Raw genomic sequence first — 16,028 nt, 5'->3', positions numbered from 1 at the left:
AGTGATGGTGTCGCCAAGGCAACTAACAACAAAAACCCTTTGCAGTCACTCCTGGTGACCCCATGTGCCACAGTTTTGTTGTTAACTTCGGCTTGACTCATAGCCACCCTGTGTAGGGTTTTCAAGGCTGTAAATCTTTTTGGTAGCAGAAAGCCTCATCTTTCACCTTGTGCTACAGAACAGAACTGAGTAAAACACCTCCATGCGGTTTTCTTGGTTGTCATTTTTATGGACTAGATTGCCAGACCTGTCTTCCATGGTACCACTGGGTGGGTTTGAACCACCAACCTTTTGGTTAGTCAGGAGTACACTTTATTTCTCTTAAAACACTTCCTGTTCTCATAAAACTTATTTATTTGGTCCTGGTAACAGTTATACTTTAACACCAGGGACTCAGTATTTGTGGAGTTTTATTTTTTATTTCGAAGGAGCTCTGGTAGTGTAGCGGTTACGAATTGGGCTGCAAACTGCAAGGTGAGCAGTTCTCCTGCTCCGCGGGAGAAAGATGAGGCTTTCTGCTCCCGTAAAGATTTACAGCTTCGGAAACCCTGTACAGGGTCACTATGGGTTGGAACCAACTCGACGGCACTTAACAACAACATTTTAATTTCATTTATGATGTCTTTCTCAAAGTTAGCTTTAGCACTTGGCCATGCAGACTGAAAGCAGGGAATGGGTTTGGGAAGCCATGTGGTGGAACTTTAAAAAGCCCTGGATTTTTGCGTTGCTGTTGGTGGTGGTAAGTGCCATCAAGTCGGTTCCAACTCTTATCGACTCTGTATAGGCTTTCCAATGAGCATCTGGTGGGCTTGAACTGCTGACCTTGTGGTTAGCAGTCCAGTGCGTATCCTATAGCGCCCCACCAGTAATTAGTTGCCATTCAGTCAGTCCTGATTCCTGGCGTCCCCATCAATTGTAGCACCCTATGGGACAGTGTTGTTGTGAGCCCCAGAATTCCCACTGGCTGAATTTGTGCTCAGATTGCAGGCCTTTCTTTCTAGACTGTCTTGGTCTAGAAGCTCTGCTGAAATCTGTCCACCCTGGTGACTTGGCTGGTATGTGATGTGTCAGCATCACAGCAAGCCCCCAGCGTGCTACACATTGCCGCGAGTGGTGGGGATTAGGGCAGTGGATCTGGGAACTGCAGCGTTGACGCCATTCTTTGCCTTTCCAGATGTTAGTTTCTGATTGGTCACTTAGGAAAAATCATACTGGCTCAGAGTTACTGTTTGGGTGAAATGATTCTGAGGTGGGAAAACATAGCTTCATTCTCTGTAATTTGCTGTTTTCACATTTTCTAGTGGTTTGATGAAGAAGCAGAGGGCAGTGATGATGTTGAAGCCCTAACTCTCCAGAAATTCAAAGGGGACCTGGCCTACAGACGGCGCGAGTATCAGGTACAAGTCAACATTTGGAGGATTGTGCTGTGTGAAATGGGCTCTTGTTTTGTCAGTGGCTGTGGATTTAAATGAGAGTGAACTGGGTTCTGGGTGTCATGTCAGTTAAGGTGAATTATACTTTTTGTGGTGTATCTTTGTCATCTGAGAATCCCAAGTTTGCGTGCTTTTCCACTTGGCTCTCTGTAATTCCTGTGTTTCCTATCACCTCAGTATAAGGGTCTTCTTGGAGTCCGTGTAGGTCTGTTTCTCCCAGGTTCTATATCTCTTCATTATGTAGGATCCTTCCATTAAAGGAGCAAAATACCCCAAAATGTGTATAGAGAGGAAAATACTGATAATCAGATGTCAGATTGTGTCACACATACTGTCCCGTTTAATCCTCACAAGAGTCTTGCTTCGCTATTTTGCTGATGAAAAAGTTATACAGCAAGTTGAGGGGCAACTCTGGGCCTCAAACGCTGCCCATCTGGCTGCCGGATGCTCTTTCTACTAGACTGTGTGATGTTTTCCCTAATAGTGGATTCTCCGGCCATTCTCTTTGTCTTTTAGAAAAATAGTACTGACTTTGAAATTCTGGGAGTTTTAAACTCAGATCTTCCTTGCATCCTTCTAAGGTTCAATTATAACAGTAGGAAAATCCTCGACTGAACTTTCCTTTTACTGTTTTCTCCCTTGATCTTTTTTTCTTCCCTTGTCTAATAAATTATTACCAGAAAGCCCTGCAGGAGTATACGAACCTCTCTGAGAAATTGTCATCTACCAGTTTTGCTATGAAAAGGGATGTCCAGGAAGGTCAGGCGCGGTGTCTCATGCAACTGGGAAGATACATGGAAGCCCTGGAGATTGCCGGAAACTTGGTGAGTGTTTTTGCTACTTGCTTTCATTTCCTATACCAAGAATAATTTTTACCAAAATATTTTTTAATTCCTATACCAAAAATATTTTACCAAAATAATTTTTAATTCCTATACCAAAAATATTTTTTAAAATAGTTTTCTTTAAAAAATAATAACCTGGTGAGCAACAAAATCTGTGGCTTTGGATAAGCAGAAGAAACTTGTCAGTTAGGATTTTATGATGATGAGTAGTTTGGGGCTCCAGACAGAACTCATCTCTTACAATGTTTTTTCCTGTTACACTCAAAATTCTTTATTGCCTGAGAATGTCATTACCGAGGTTTTACTCTTGCTTGTTGATGTCAGGTGTTGTCAAGCTGGTTCTGACTCATACGGAACCTGTGTACAGCAGAACAAAACACTACCAGGCCTATGCCCCCCTCACCATCATTCCTGTGTGTAGAACCCGTTGTTGTGGGAACCAGTTCTTCCCCACACGTATTTTGAGCACCTTCCCACCTGACTGGCTTATCTCCCAGCACTGTTGCACACAGTATTCGTTAGGTTTTCAGGGGCCATTTTTTTCCAGGAGTGAATTGCCAGATCCCTCTTCCTTAGTCTGTCTCAGTCTGGAAACTCTCCTGAAACCTTCCCCCCGTGGGTGACTCTGCTGGTATTCGAAATACCAGTGGCATAGCTTCCAGCAACACCCACACCACTGCAGGACAGTACACTGACAGACAAGTGGCGGCTGCTCTTGTAAGAGTAAATATTCTAAACGGAAGGGTTATGAGTGAGTGACCGATTTTCTCTCTTAGATTTACTTATTTCCCCTCCAATTTTTTTTTTTTTTTTAAATGTCTTATTGTGAATTATGTGATAGTTTACATGGGAGAACATTAGCTTTACATTCATCCTATCATATATCGTTTCATTGCCGTGGTTACAGTCCCCTCCATGCATCATCAAACAACCAAAGGGTATACCCTGCAAGCCTGTCTCCTGGTTGTCAGCACACAGCCCCTCTCCCTCTCTGGGTCTAAAGGCCCCAGCCACTCCATCTCTCCACGTCATCGTCTCTGCCTCCATCTCTGGTGTCATTGCTTCTCTGGGTAGGGTCTCGCGCTCTGCTCTTCTCCCTTGATGGTCCCAGGGACCTCCGCTCCTGGACTGCATAGTCAATCGCTTCCCTCTTTTTGCTACAAAATGTCTACCTTGACATTTCCAACCCTCACAATCAGTCCTGATAACAATTATTCACCATTGTACCACAAGGGACCTATCCCTATCTCCTGTCATTAGTTCTGCTTAGACAGATTGGATACCACTCAGTGAAGATTCTACCTTCCTCTGCACCCTCTGGATCTAGGTTCCCTCTTGAAAGCTTGTAAACCAGTCACTTCTTGCATTTGTAGCCCCCCATTTTGGGTAGTCGCAGTGTCCAAGTTGCCCATCCCTGTCTACTCTGTGTATGGAGGGGGTAGAAATGATCCTCGCTGTAAAGATTTGTTCCCTCTTTTGAGCTACTGAATCCATAAGTTCATCAAATTGTATCCGATTACTCTTTTTTTCCCTCTTCTTTCTTCTTCTAGTTGAGCTCTGATCATCCAGTCGTTGAAGCCAGGTCCTATTAAGCAAAGTTTAATAGTGCTTTTTATACTCAAATGTAATTTGTACCATCGTTTTCATTGTAAGTCTAGATTATCTGTTTGCTTTTGTTTTTAGGAAAAGGCATTTATGGTTGACATCCCTTTTTGTGTTGTGTGACTGTTACAAGGGGATTGGTCTAAACTGACCAATCCTGGTTTACAGGTGGCTAGTGTTCTCCCTCAGAGGGAGCTGATGAGCCGCCATCGCACTGACTTTGAACCTTGTGGGACTAGAAGTGGGTGGACATGCCATTGGGCTGCCCTCCATCACGTTAACTAAAAGGAATCCCCTTAGCTCTGTGAGGGTCATTGCATCGCACCTTAGCTTTTTGCAAGGAGAGGAAACGTGGCAGTAATTGTCTGTAGGACATGGCAGCCAGCTGTGCTTTGTTTTCCTCCTTCACCAATTGAGGCAGGTTGTAGGTACCTTGTACAGGGAGCACTGAGCTGAGCTGTGAATATGATCGTCTCCCTGGTCTGTAGATTACCAGTGACATGGGCCCTTTGGGACGGCTGTCACCTGTTCCCGCTCACCTCTCTCGCACATCGCTGTTGTTCTTCGTTCTCCTGGCTGGGACCCCTAAAGGCAGTCTCAGCTGGATTGGTGGGGGTTAGATTATCTCTTGGGTCTCTTCTTGGTCACGTGGTCTCTGTGTCTGTGGCTCCAAGACGCATCTGTTGCCAGTTAGCAGGTGCCAGGTCTCCAGTGGTCGGGGTGAGGGCCCGTGAGAACATCACCTGTGCTGGGACATGGAGAACTGTTCATCATGCTTCTGAGCCCCTCAGGGGGGCGCGCGTTGGCTGGAAAATGAGCAGTGTAGGTCAGTAGGTCTCCCCTCTTTTTTGGGTCTCAGTACTTGCTTTTTTTCCTTGCCTGGCAACTTGGGGGTTTATTTTTTAGTTTTTTCCCCCATACTTGAGAACCCTTTTCTTTCTTTATTAACTCTGGCTCACTTCTCTTTTTTTTATCTCCTTGGTTACTGCCCCTCGTAGGGGGATAGTCCAGGGTGCCTGTCACTGGGCACTTTACAGCCTCACAGCTGCCATTGGACAAAAGGGACCTGGGTTTACCTGCCCTACTGGCCAGTTCAAACCCTGGACAGCAGTAATGAAAGCAGATACTCTGCTGTGTGGGAGATACAGTATAGTCAGATAGGTTGCACGAGGACTTCTGATTTATCTTCTTCCCAACAGATGACTACCTTAAGCACCCACAAGCCCACCAGCTTCCTTGGGTGCTCGGCACATATTTCACACTCAGTCTAGTTCTGTGCTGGAACTGGGTTCCAGAAGTCAGGTTTTCCCAAGACTTAAAATCCTTTCCAAGGTAATTTTAAAATCGGTTCTCTGCAGATTTTAACTGACAAAATGAAGGCCTGTTGCCCCTTCCTCAGAAGGCTTTTGCCAGGTGTCAGGTTATGCAGAAGGTGGTGGAGCTCTGGTTAAGGAGAACTGAGAGGTGGAGGTACTCCGGTTAAGGAGAACTGAGAGGTGGAGATCTGGTTAAGGAGAACTGAGGGGTGGTAGAGATCTGGTTAAGGAGAAGTGAGAAGACTTTCTGGTCAGAAGGAAAGCCTGTAATCCCCTCTGACCAGAAATAGTTGGTGTTGCTCTTGGTTACCAGGGAAGGCATTTGGATTCAATTATGATGCATCATGAAGCCGTGAGAGCTCTAGGATGCTCTGTTTAAGACGAGTAAGCCGAGTGAAATTTGGGGATTGTCTGTTTGAATCCTTACAGAAATTACCATTTGGACTTTTAGAAATCTTTGAAAATGAAAATGTAGCCCAGAATCTGAAAAAAATGCCCAGGGTCTTTCAGCTATCTAGCTGAAGACAATTAAGATTATAATAAAAATAGAAAATAAACTGACCTTTCTGTTTTAATGTTGAATTTGCTCAGACCCCTATCATGTGAGCCGTTATTCGGCTGGTGACTCTTTTGCTCGGTACTAATGACTTTCTCTAGGTTTGTGGTTTTAAACATGTGGTCTATCAAAATATACTTGGTTCACTGTATTTCGTGTACTGAAAGATAAATATACTCAAAGATACATTTTAGGTTTTTTAGTCATCTCTGTCTGGATAAAGCTTTGCAGGTTGAAGTTTCTAATCCTTTTTGTTCTTCTTAGGAAAATAAAGCAACTAACCCAGACCACTTAACGACCGTGCTCTACCTCCAGTTGGCTATTTGTTCCAGTTTGCAGAACTGGGAGAAGACAATTTTCTGCCTGCAGAAGCTGATTTCTCTGCATCCCTTTAATCCTTGGGTCTGGGGCAAACTGGCAGAGGCATACTTGAATCTGGGGCCACCAGCTCTCTCAGCAGCTTGCACACCATCTCAGAAATGGAACAGTTTCACCTCAAGTGACAAAATGATCAAATCTTCTACTCCTCCCTCAGGAAAAGACTGTCTTTTGTATTTCGCAAACACCTTGCCTGAGAGCTCAAGATCGTCTGTGGAATCAGTCGGCAGCAACAGGCAGCACAATGAGGAAGCTCTTAAAAACATTCAGAACTGTTTGTCAGAAGAGAGAGAGGCTGTGTGGACAGGAACACAGATGAAAGCCTGTGCCTCTTTTATCAGAACCAGGTAAGCTAAGAAAAGATGAAGCAGTTCATGGCTCCATTCTCATTTTAAGCTTCAGAATGTTCTAGGCACTTGGTGTATATGTTCAAGAGTGAGTGTACCTCTGATCTAGACAGAATCCCTGGAACCAGTGTCATTTTCATGTGTAAATTTAGAAACAAAATTCCACTTGTTCAAGAATCCAACTCGTGTCATTGGCCAAGACAGGATTGTCAAATTGGAAAATGTTCAAAGGAAGAAAATGCAATTTATAAAACATTGAAAAAGAAAACAAGGTCTTTTAAGCCAGGAATTTTTCACTGGTCTATCCCACAGAAATCTGCTCAGGAAGAAACTCCAGTCTCGTGCTAGAATCACTAGTCCTGAGAGTTACTTAATTCATACTACAGAGAATCCCCATGGTTTGCCCCTGGACACCCGGAGCGGTTCAGGGACATGGTAAGGAGCATGCAGTGACCAGTTCTGTGGGAGAAGAAGCAGACACTTGTATCACAAATATGAGAGAGGGTTTGTTTGTTGTCAAATTTGAGAGAACGTAAGTTTTCACATGTGGCGAGGCTCACAGAGACGTGGTGTCAGTTAGACTCAGCAGTTGATTGTTTAGCCTCCACCATGTCACTTTAGGGGACCCTCAGTGGTGCGAATGAGAGCGCCCTGGCTCTGTAGAATAAGCACTGGTCTGTGGACTATGAGGTTGGTGGTTTGAATCCACCAACCACTCAACAGGAGAAAGGTGAAATCCTTTACAGGGTCACTGAGTCAAAACCCACTTGAGGGCACTCAGCAACAACAACAGAGTGGTGCTCACTGAAACGTCAGCACCTTGAGAGAAAGGTCTGGCAGTGTACTTTTAAAGAAACACCAGCCATTGAGAAACCCCGTGGAGCACATGGGTCCCTGTGAGGAGGAGTCAACTTGATAGCAAGCGTTGTGGCATTTTAATTCAGAAGCACGTGGAATGACAGCTGGGTGCATGCTTGGTGCTAGCTGATTGAGAAACAGCCCTTTCCCTCTCACCACTCAGGGGCTGAGGGGGCAGGAGTGGACATACGTGTGGTCATGACTTGCGGCCTAGGTGCTAAGTGGTAGGGTGGTCCTGTGAGGCTAATTCTTCAGCAGGCTGCACAAGGAAGCAGCCCAGTGTGGAGGAAGGAGGACGCCTTGAAGGAAAGCAGTACCGGACAGGACCATCTGTCAGCTGGTCACCATGTCATTGAGTCCTTGCAGCTAGAGTAGGTATTGATGCCTCATCTAGAGACGAGGAAACCACTTCAGAATCATGCAGTAAGGAAGGGCATTCTGGGTAAGGAGACAGAAGCACAGCCCAGCGGGGTCAGGGACCTGCTATAGCACAGCGTTGTCACATCGTCTAGAACAGTGATGGAGACTGGACAGGTGGGCTGTACACCCTGAGGGCAGGATGACTTTGGAGTCAGGTCTGGTTTGAAGGCCCTTAGTGAGTTGCTGTTCAGTGCAAGAGTCTGAGCTCCGTCTCCTGGCCGTGTGAACTTGCACCAGTTACTTAACCCCTCTGACCTTTAGTTTCCTTACCTTGATGAAGAAATGGGGAAGGTGCCTGGGCTTGCAAGAATTAAAGCATCTCAAGTTGGTGTGTCACGGTAGGATCAGCACTGGACTCCGAACCACTAGGTCAGTAGTTAAAACCCACCAGCTGCTCCTTGGAAGCTTCAGGGTCACTATTAGTTGGAACCGACTTGACTGCACATAACAACAGCAAAGCTTAGTGGTGTTGGTGGTTCAGTGCTACTGACTCAGTTCTGACTCAGTGACCCTGTACAGGGGTTCCAAAGCTGTGAATCTTTACAGGAGCAGAAAGCTTCATCCTTCTCTTGCAGAGGGACTGGTAGATTGGAATTACTGACCTTGCAGTTAGCAGTCCAGCTTTTAACCCACTATACCACCAGGGTTCTTTAAAGGTTAGTGGTACAGAGTATAAAGTAGACAATTGGTAAACATTTGCTGTTAACTATTTTTCTCTTACTATTTTTGTTCTATTAGCATAGAATATGAAATGTCTTCTGACAGAGTCTGGTCTTGTTGTTAAGTGCTGTCGAGTAAGTTCCGACCCATAGCTGGTCTTAGAAGGTTCTAAATATTGGAGTCACATGATAAGACCTGTGGTTTAGAGAGCAATGGATTAAAAGAAGGTGCTTGGAGTAAGGGAACTAATCGGTGATGACAGTAAAACCAGAGGAAGTGGTGGTCACTGAAGGACAGAGTGGACAGACTAGTGGCCACTGATGTGGGAAGGCTGTGAGTGGGTGGCAGTACCTCTCACTGGGGTCCCACCCTGAGAAGAAGAGCAGATTTGCAGCAGAAAATCATGGTTCAATCTACCCAGCTGTAATTTTCCACAGGAAGTCGTCTGGTGTGCAAAAGGAGCTAGAGATTGATCAACCAGTCAGTCAAGTGTTAGTGAGAAGTCAGGATTTGAACAATGTCGAGATCATCTGCGATCTTTGCATGGGCAATTTCAGCAGAAGTGGATACAAGGTTGACAAATGAACATCTGGATAGAAGGAGAAGGTATCAGCTGTATTTTCAAGTAACTAACAGAGCAAGGAGCTCTGGTAGCGTAGTGGTTACGAATTGGGCTGCTAACCTCAGGGTCAGCAGTTCGAAACTACCAGCTGCTCTGCAGGAGAAAGATGAGGCTTTCTGCTCCCGTAAAGATTTACAGCCTCAGAAACCCTACAGGGTCGCTATGAGTTGGAACCGACTCCATGGCACTTAACAACAACAACAACAACAGAGTAAGAGGGAGAGAGCAAGGGCAGGTGAGCAGTGTAAACAAGTTCAGGTGAAGCAGCCATGTGATCTTGTTATGTGTGGACAGGACATGCCAATCCCCTCTATAAGTTGCCTTTAATGCCCACTGCACCTCGATAAAGCCCAGGCTCCTTTCTATGGCCTATAAGGTCACATGCGGCTTGGCCTTATCTGTCTTTCCTAGCTTCCTCTAATTTCTTGTGTCCCTCACTGTGTTCTGGCCTCAGAGAGCTTTGTTTTTCTGACGTGTCAGTCATTCAAGTGAGTGCTTGCATCATGGACTTCCCCATGCCACGCCCTCTTGGCCCTCCATTCTTGTGGCTGGTTCTCCAATCAGGTCCTACTTTAAATATCATCTCACAACACTGCTTCAGTTAAAGCAGACCCTCAGCCACCCTGTCCTGAGTATGTTTCCCCTTCCATCCCCTAAGGGCAGGAGCCTATGCAGTTTGCTCTCCAGGACCTGCCTGGGGCTTCAAGCTGTGTCTGGCATGTCCCTCAATGCATGAAGTGAATGAGAGACCACTGTGGGCTCTTGGGCATCACAGTAGGGAGCCAGCAAGGCCTGAGGAAACTGGATATGTCTTCACGTTCACGGTGTAAAAACCAGCAGAAAAGAGCCTGGTGAGGCGGAGGGAGGCAGAATGAGGGAGGAGGCCGGAAGCAGTCTCTGGGGAAGCTAGTGGCTAGACAGTAGCAAAGTGGTCATCAGAGTGGAGACTTGGTGCTTGGGGAATAGTTGCATTGTGCTAGGGAAATGTCATCTAGAGAACCTAGATTTAATAGTCCACAGTCCGGGGCAGGTCAGAGGACTCTGTGGGATGAGTCTAGACGGCGAGGTTTGCTCTTTTCCTTCCAAATGATTTGTGTTTATAATCACTTGACCTTACTCTTAGGATGCAGGAAGTGCTTTTGAGGTTTCACTCCCTAAAGACTTTTTTGAGAAACATTGTTGTTAGGTACACAGCAGCCTGAGATGCTGCCCAGATCTGTGCCGTCACAATTGTTCTGTTTGAGGCCACAGTTGTTGTCAGTGTGTCAGTCATCTCTTCAGGGGTCTTCCTTGTTTGCTCTACCCTCTGCTTTACCCAAGCATGATGTCCTTTAGCAGGGACGGACTCTTCCTGACAACATGTCTAAAGTATAAGAGACAAAGTCTTGTCATCCTCTCTCCTAATGGAGCACTCCGGCTGTACTTCTTCCAACACAGACTGGCTGGTTCTTCTGGCAGTCCATGGGACTTGCAGTATTCTTTTCCAGTCTGGCTTGGATTTCTGGCCGTTCTCTGTTGATGTATTGCTGCAACTGTTTTAGAATTACCTTCAGCAAAACTCCACTTACATGTGCTATTAACTTCCACCTTCTGTTGGTCCACATTTCTTTGGAATGGGTACAAATAGGGCTTTCTTCAGTTGGTTGGCCACGTAGCTGTCTTCCAGATTCCTTGGCAGAGACGAGTGAGCACCTCCATTGCTGTATCAGTTTGTTGAAACATTTCAATTTGTATTTCATCACATGTTGCCTCTTGAAAAATGGTTGAGCATCGAATTCTGTTTGGAACAGGGACTCTGCTTATTTCCATTTTTTAAATGTTTTATTGTGAATTATGTAATAGTTTACGTGGGAGAACATTAGCTGTACATTCATCCTATTATATAATCGTTTCATTGCCATGGTTACAGTCCCCTCCATGCGTCATCAACCAACCAAAGGGTATACCATTGGAAGCCTGCCCCCCCACCCCCACCCCTGGCCATCAGCACAAAGCCCCTCTCCCTCTTTGGGTCTAGAGTCCCCAGCTGCCCCATGTCTCCACGCCATTGTCTGGCGTCACTGCTTCTCTGGGTAGGGTCCCGCACTCTGCTCTTCTCCCTTGATGGTCCCAGGGACCTCCGCTCCTAGACTGGAAAGTTAATCACTCCCCTCCTTTTGCTACAAAATGTCTACCTTTACATTTCCAACCCTCAGTCAGTCTGGTAACAATTATTCACTATTGTACCACAAGAGACCTATCCCGGTCTCCTTTCATCAGCCCCGCCCAGACAGATTGGATACTACTCAGTGGAGAGTCTACCTTCCTCCAAGCCCTCTGGATCTAGGCTCCCTCTTGAAAGCTTGTAAGCCAGTCACTTCTTGCCGTTGTAGCCTCCCGCCCCATTTTGGGTAGCCAATGTCCAAGTTGCCTATCCCTGTCTACTCTGTGTATGGAGGGGGTGGGAATGGTCCTTGCTGTAAAAATTTGTTCCTCTTTTGAGCTACTGCATCCATAGGTGTAGGTCAAGTTCATCAAATTGTATCAGATTACTCTTTTTTCCCTCTTCTTTCTTCTTCTAGTTGAGCTCTGATCATCCAGTCATTGAAGCCAGGTCAAGTGGGTATTATCTGCAAGTATGGGTGTTCTTGCGCATATGCCCTCTCTTCTTATCAGCTGGACGCTTCGCTCTCCACTCTAGTCCCCTGTGGCTATGTCACTGACTCTGGGCCCAAGAGTCCCCAGGTTTAGCCACACTGCTGGCTGACAGGTCTCTACCTGGGTTCACAGGAGTCTATTGAATGTGGTAGAACTTAGCTCGCTGCTTCACTGCTGTTTTTCCCTCACTTCACCTTATTGGTGATGAATATGGTCACCAATCAGAGCACATGTCTGCTCGTGTATTCCTATTGGGTTGTAGTCTTGGAAGGGGGTTTGCCCTGATGTCTCCTGGGCAATCAGCTTGCTTGTTCTTGTAGTAATCAATCGGACTGCTGTTATTGTTTTGTATTTTTCCTGTCAAGTCTTTCTTTCAAGTATCTTCTGTTTTTCTAGCCCCTCCAGGCTGATCTGCTTGTCCTTTCAAGTGGAAATTTCCCACTTCAGAAGATTCTGCCTTTCATCTTCTTTTGATGTTTCTTGCATCATTCAGTATTCTGTCCATGTTATTGTTAAGTGTCATCCAGTTGGTTACAACTCAGCAACTCTATATAGGGTTCCCAAGGAGCACCAGAAATGACCTTGTGGTTGTCAATCCAGTGTTTATCCTACACTGCCACATCAGGACTCCTTAGGATCCTTCAGTATTGTAAGTTGCGGCTTGTATTTTTTTCTTCAGTTCTTTCAGCTTGAGCGTGTTTTTCCCTTTTGATTTTCTAACTCCAGGTCTGAGTGCATCTCATTATAATAGTTTGTCTTCTTGAACAGGTGTTTGAAATTTTCTGTTCAGCTCAGAAAATTTCTTCCAGTTGCTTTGGTTTCTCCATACTCTAGAGCAGGTTTCAAGTCTTCTGACTTCCATTTTGGTGGTTTCTTTCTTTCCTGTCTTGTTAATGTCCTGCTTTCTTCCTGTATGATGTTCTTGATGTCATCCCACAAATCTCTGGTCTTCTGTCATTAGCGTCTAATGCATCAAATCTGTTCTTAAGATGGTTACTAAATTCAGATGGGATATACTCAAGATCGAATTTTGGTCCTCATGGATTTGTTTTCGTTTTCTTCAGCTTCAGCCTGAACTTGCATTCTGAACAATTTGTGGTTTGTTCCACAGTCAGCTGATATTAGACACAGTGAAACTGTAATGGTGGTTCTAGAGAGGAAGGCCCTTGTTTGTAGCTAGCTGTACTCCTGACAGCTGAGCACCGGTGCTGCGCACGTGCGGCTGCTCACTGCCCCCTTTCTGGGGAGCCTACACTTGGTGGTCTCCTGTTTTCCAGGCTTCTGCTTGAGCTCACTCAGCCTCAGCAAACATCATTTGCTTTGGAGAGGAACTTACGGACTCAGCAGGAGATTGATGATAAAATGAAACGGTTCTGCTTCAAAGAAGAAACTTTATTGTGGATTTCTGAGGTGAGTATATCCACTAGGGTTTATGTGAAGTCAGGCATCATAGATATTTTCCTGGCTTAGATCCTGGCTGCCTCTCTCTCCCTCCTTTACCATTCCCCAGCAGTGGCCCCTTCCTCATCTTTCCTCGGAGATTGTGAGAAGGCCTTTTGTCTGTCTCTCATGCAACAGCAGTATCCCCATTCCTCCCTATGTTTCCTGTTGGCACTCCACCCACCTTCCTATCCCTTCTCAGTTGTGCCCTGAGGTAATTGTTGCCTTTTCGATTCTGAAGGATTGACCATTCCATGGTGTGTATACCTTGCTGGTGTTGTTGTTGTCCCCCTGTGTTCCTGTCTACTGCTTGGCTGAAAATCGGGCCACAAAGGTGAGCTCCTTTCCAGACCTGAAGGGTGGTCGAGGGCCATAGTCTCCGGTTTCTTCAGACTCTTCCTGACCAGTAGACCCTGCCTTCTTATGTGTTTGTTTTCTTTTTTTAATCATTTTGAATTTTGTTCCACATTTTCTTCCACTCTATCCTGGACCTTCTAATGTGATCCCTTTTGGAGCAGTTGGTAGTGGTAACCGGGTACCATGTAGTTCATCTGGAGACTGATGGTCACATGGTCCATGAGCCCACTGGACTAACCGATTTCAAGCCTCTAAAATTCTCTTCACTGTTCTTTCTTCTGTACATGGAGAGACCACTAGCTGCCCATTGCAGACGCTACTCACCAAAATAGGATGTAGAGCATTGTCTGTGTGGACTACGTTCTGCCAGTTGAACATAGTGTCCCCTGAGCCCCCAGACCCAGCAACTCTGCCATGGATGTTTGATAAGATCTAAGGAGTTTTCATTGTTTTGACTTCTGCACGCTCAAGCTCCACCACACTCATAGTTGTATTTACAGCAAAGGTAAATAACCCAGGCACCAATATCCTGCTCTTCCACACCCTTACATATTTGTGAGTGTACGCCTACTCTCCCTCCCATACCCATTGGGTCTGTGTATCTGTCCACGTATCCACCCACAGAATGCTGCTGTGACAAGGGTGTGTGTGTGTCACTATTTACCTCGACCCCCTTTTCACTTGCAGTCTTTTAAGACCCCAGGAACTGATCACCAAACTCAAGGAGTAGAAGAAAAGCACTGACAATGTTATTAAGGGCAATTAACAGAGAAGTGACCATTGTAATTTACCTGTGCAGTGCATTTAGCATGGTTTTCAAAACCAAGAGCCTGCATTTTTATGTTATTGAGGTTTCTGATGTTTGAGAGCTCCTAGATCACTGAGTTTTCTAATAATTAGAGCATAGAGCAGCCAGAAGTTTTTCAGCTGTTTTCCAGTGTAATCTAAAGGTTTGACTTAATAGATTTTGTTGCAGTGAAAAGAGGATGTAAAACAGTACAGTACTCTTCACAGAAGCCCATTGCAGATGAAAAGTGTCACTGGCTGTTTTGAGCACTGAGCAGAGATCCAGTTCAGTACAGCTGGTCCGTCGTCCATGTCTGGAAGCCACTAACTGTGGACTCTACTGTGTTAACTGTGTTTACTTTGGGACTAGGTTTCCATTCTAAAGAGCCAACACAGGTGGACATTAAGCAACAGTTCTTGACAAGTTGTCAATCTCTTGAGTAGCTGCCACCAGTTTTGCTGATAAGATGTCCTCCTGTCTTTTGTTTCAAAATAACAAAACTTTCATGTAGCACATGTGTTGTTAAGTTCCATGGAGCCGATTTGGACTTACAGTGACCCTGTGTAGGGTTTCCAGAGAGTGACTGGTGGGTTTGAACCGCCCACCTTGTGGTTAGCAGTCCAGTGCTTACCCTACAGCGCCACTCCAGCACATGTGTACTTGTTACTAAGGTTAAGTTATGAGTTTGCAGATGAGGTGATTTGTTCTGATATGGTGAGATAATGAACATTTTGCTACAACTATTTTTTTTTTTTTAAGTTTTTATTGTGAATTGAGTGATAGTTTACGTGGAAGAACAACAGCTTTACATTCATCCTGTTGTATTTTGTTTCATTGCAATGATTACAGACCCCTCCACGCATCATCATTCAACAGCATTTGCGTCCATCCCCTCTGTTTTTTTGGATGTACATCGAAGCACTCAGGAATAACATATAACTATTCAAACAACCAAAGGGTACACCCCACAAGCCTGTCCCCTGGCTGCCAGCACACAGCTCCTCTCTTTCCTTGAGTTTAGAGTCCCCAGCCACTCCTTTTCTCCACGTCATCGTTTCTGCTTCCATCTCTGGCGTCACTGCTTCTCTGGATAGGGTCCTGCACTCTGCTCTTCTCCCTTTTTCTTATAAAACGTCTACCTTTACATTTGCAACAATCACAATCAGTCCTGATAGCAATTATTCACTATTGAACCATAAGAGTCCTGTCCTCATCTTCTTTCATCAGCCTCATCTAGACAGGTTGAAAACCACTCAGTGGAGATTCTACCTTCCCCTCTGAAACTAAGCTCCCTCTTGAAAACTTGTAAGCCAGACACTTCTTGCCTTTATAGCACCCCCATTTTGGGTAGCCAATGTTTAAGTTGCCTATCCCTGTCAACCCTGTATACAGAGGGGGTGGGAATGATCCATGCTGTAAAGATTCATACCCTCTTTTAAGCTACTACAGCCATAAGTATAGGTCAAGTTCATCAAATTGTAGCAGATTACACTTTTTTCCTCTTCTTTCTTCCTTTAGTTGAGTTCTGATCATCCAGCCATTGAAGCTAGGTCAAATGGGTACTGTCTACAAGTATGGGCATTCTTGTGCATCTCCCTTCACTTCACATCAGCTGGATGCTTCACTCTTTTCTCAAGTCCTCTGTGGCTATGTCCCTGTCCATAAGCTTAGGAGTCCCCAGGTCTTGCCATACTGCTGGCCAACCAGGTCTCAGTCCAGGTCTATTGATGTGGTTGGACTTAGCTCACAGCTTCATTGCTGTTTCCCCGC

General features: G+C 45.4%; 1 protein-coding gene across 1 annotated transcript in view; it reads left to right on the top strand.

The window, feature by feature from the left end:
* Positions 1–16,028, top strand: part of LOC102816766 (chromosome unknown open reading frame, human C8orf76) — a 22,409-nt gene that overhangs the window by 913 nt on the left and 5,468 nt on the right. The window contains exons 2-5 of the mRNA XM_006830686.1: positions 1,302–1,397; positions 2,114–2,257; positions 6,017–6,477; positions 12,952–13,084. Of these exons, the coding sequence (XP_006830749.1) occupies positions 1,302–1,397; positions 2,114–2,257; positions 6,017–6,477; positions 12,952–13,084 (834 nt within the window). The remainder of the gene's footprint in view (positions 1–1,301; positions 1,398–2,113; positions 2,258–6,016; positions 6,478–12,951; positions 13,085–16,028) is intronic.

The sequence above is a fragment of the Chrysochloris asiatica genome, unplaced genomic scaffold (assembly GCF_000296735.1).
Source record: "Chrysochloris asiatica unplaced genomic scaffold, ChrAsi1.0 scaffold00001, whole genome shotgun sequence".
Classification (NCBI taxonomy): Eukaryota; Metazoa; Chordata; class Mammalia; order Afrosoricida; family Chrysochloridae; genus Chrysochloris; species Chrysochloris asiatica.
Note: the sequence above shows the minus strand (reverse complement) of the source record. Positions and strands in the feature narration are given on the sequence as shown.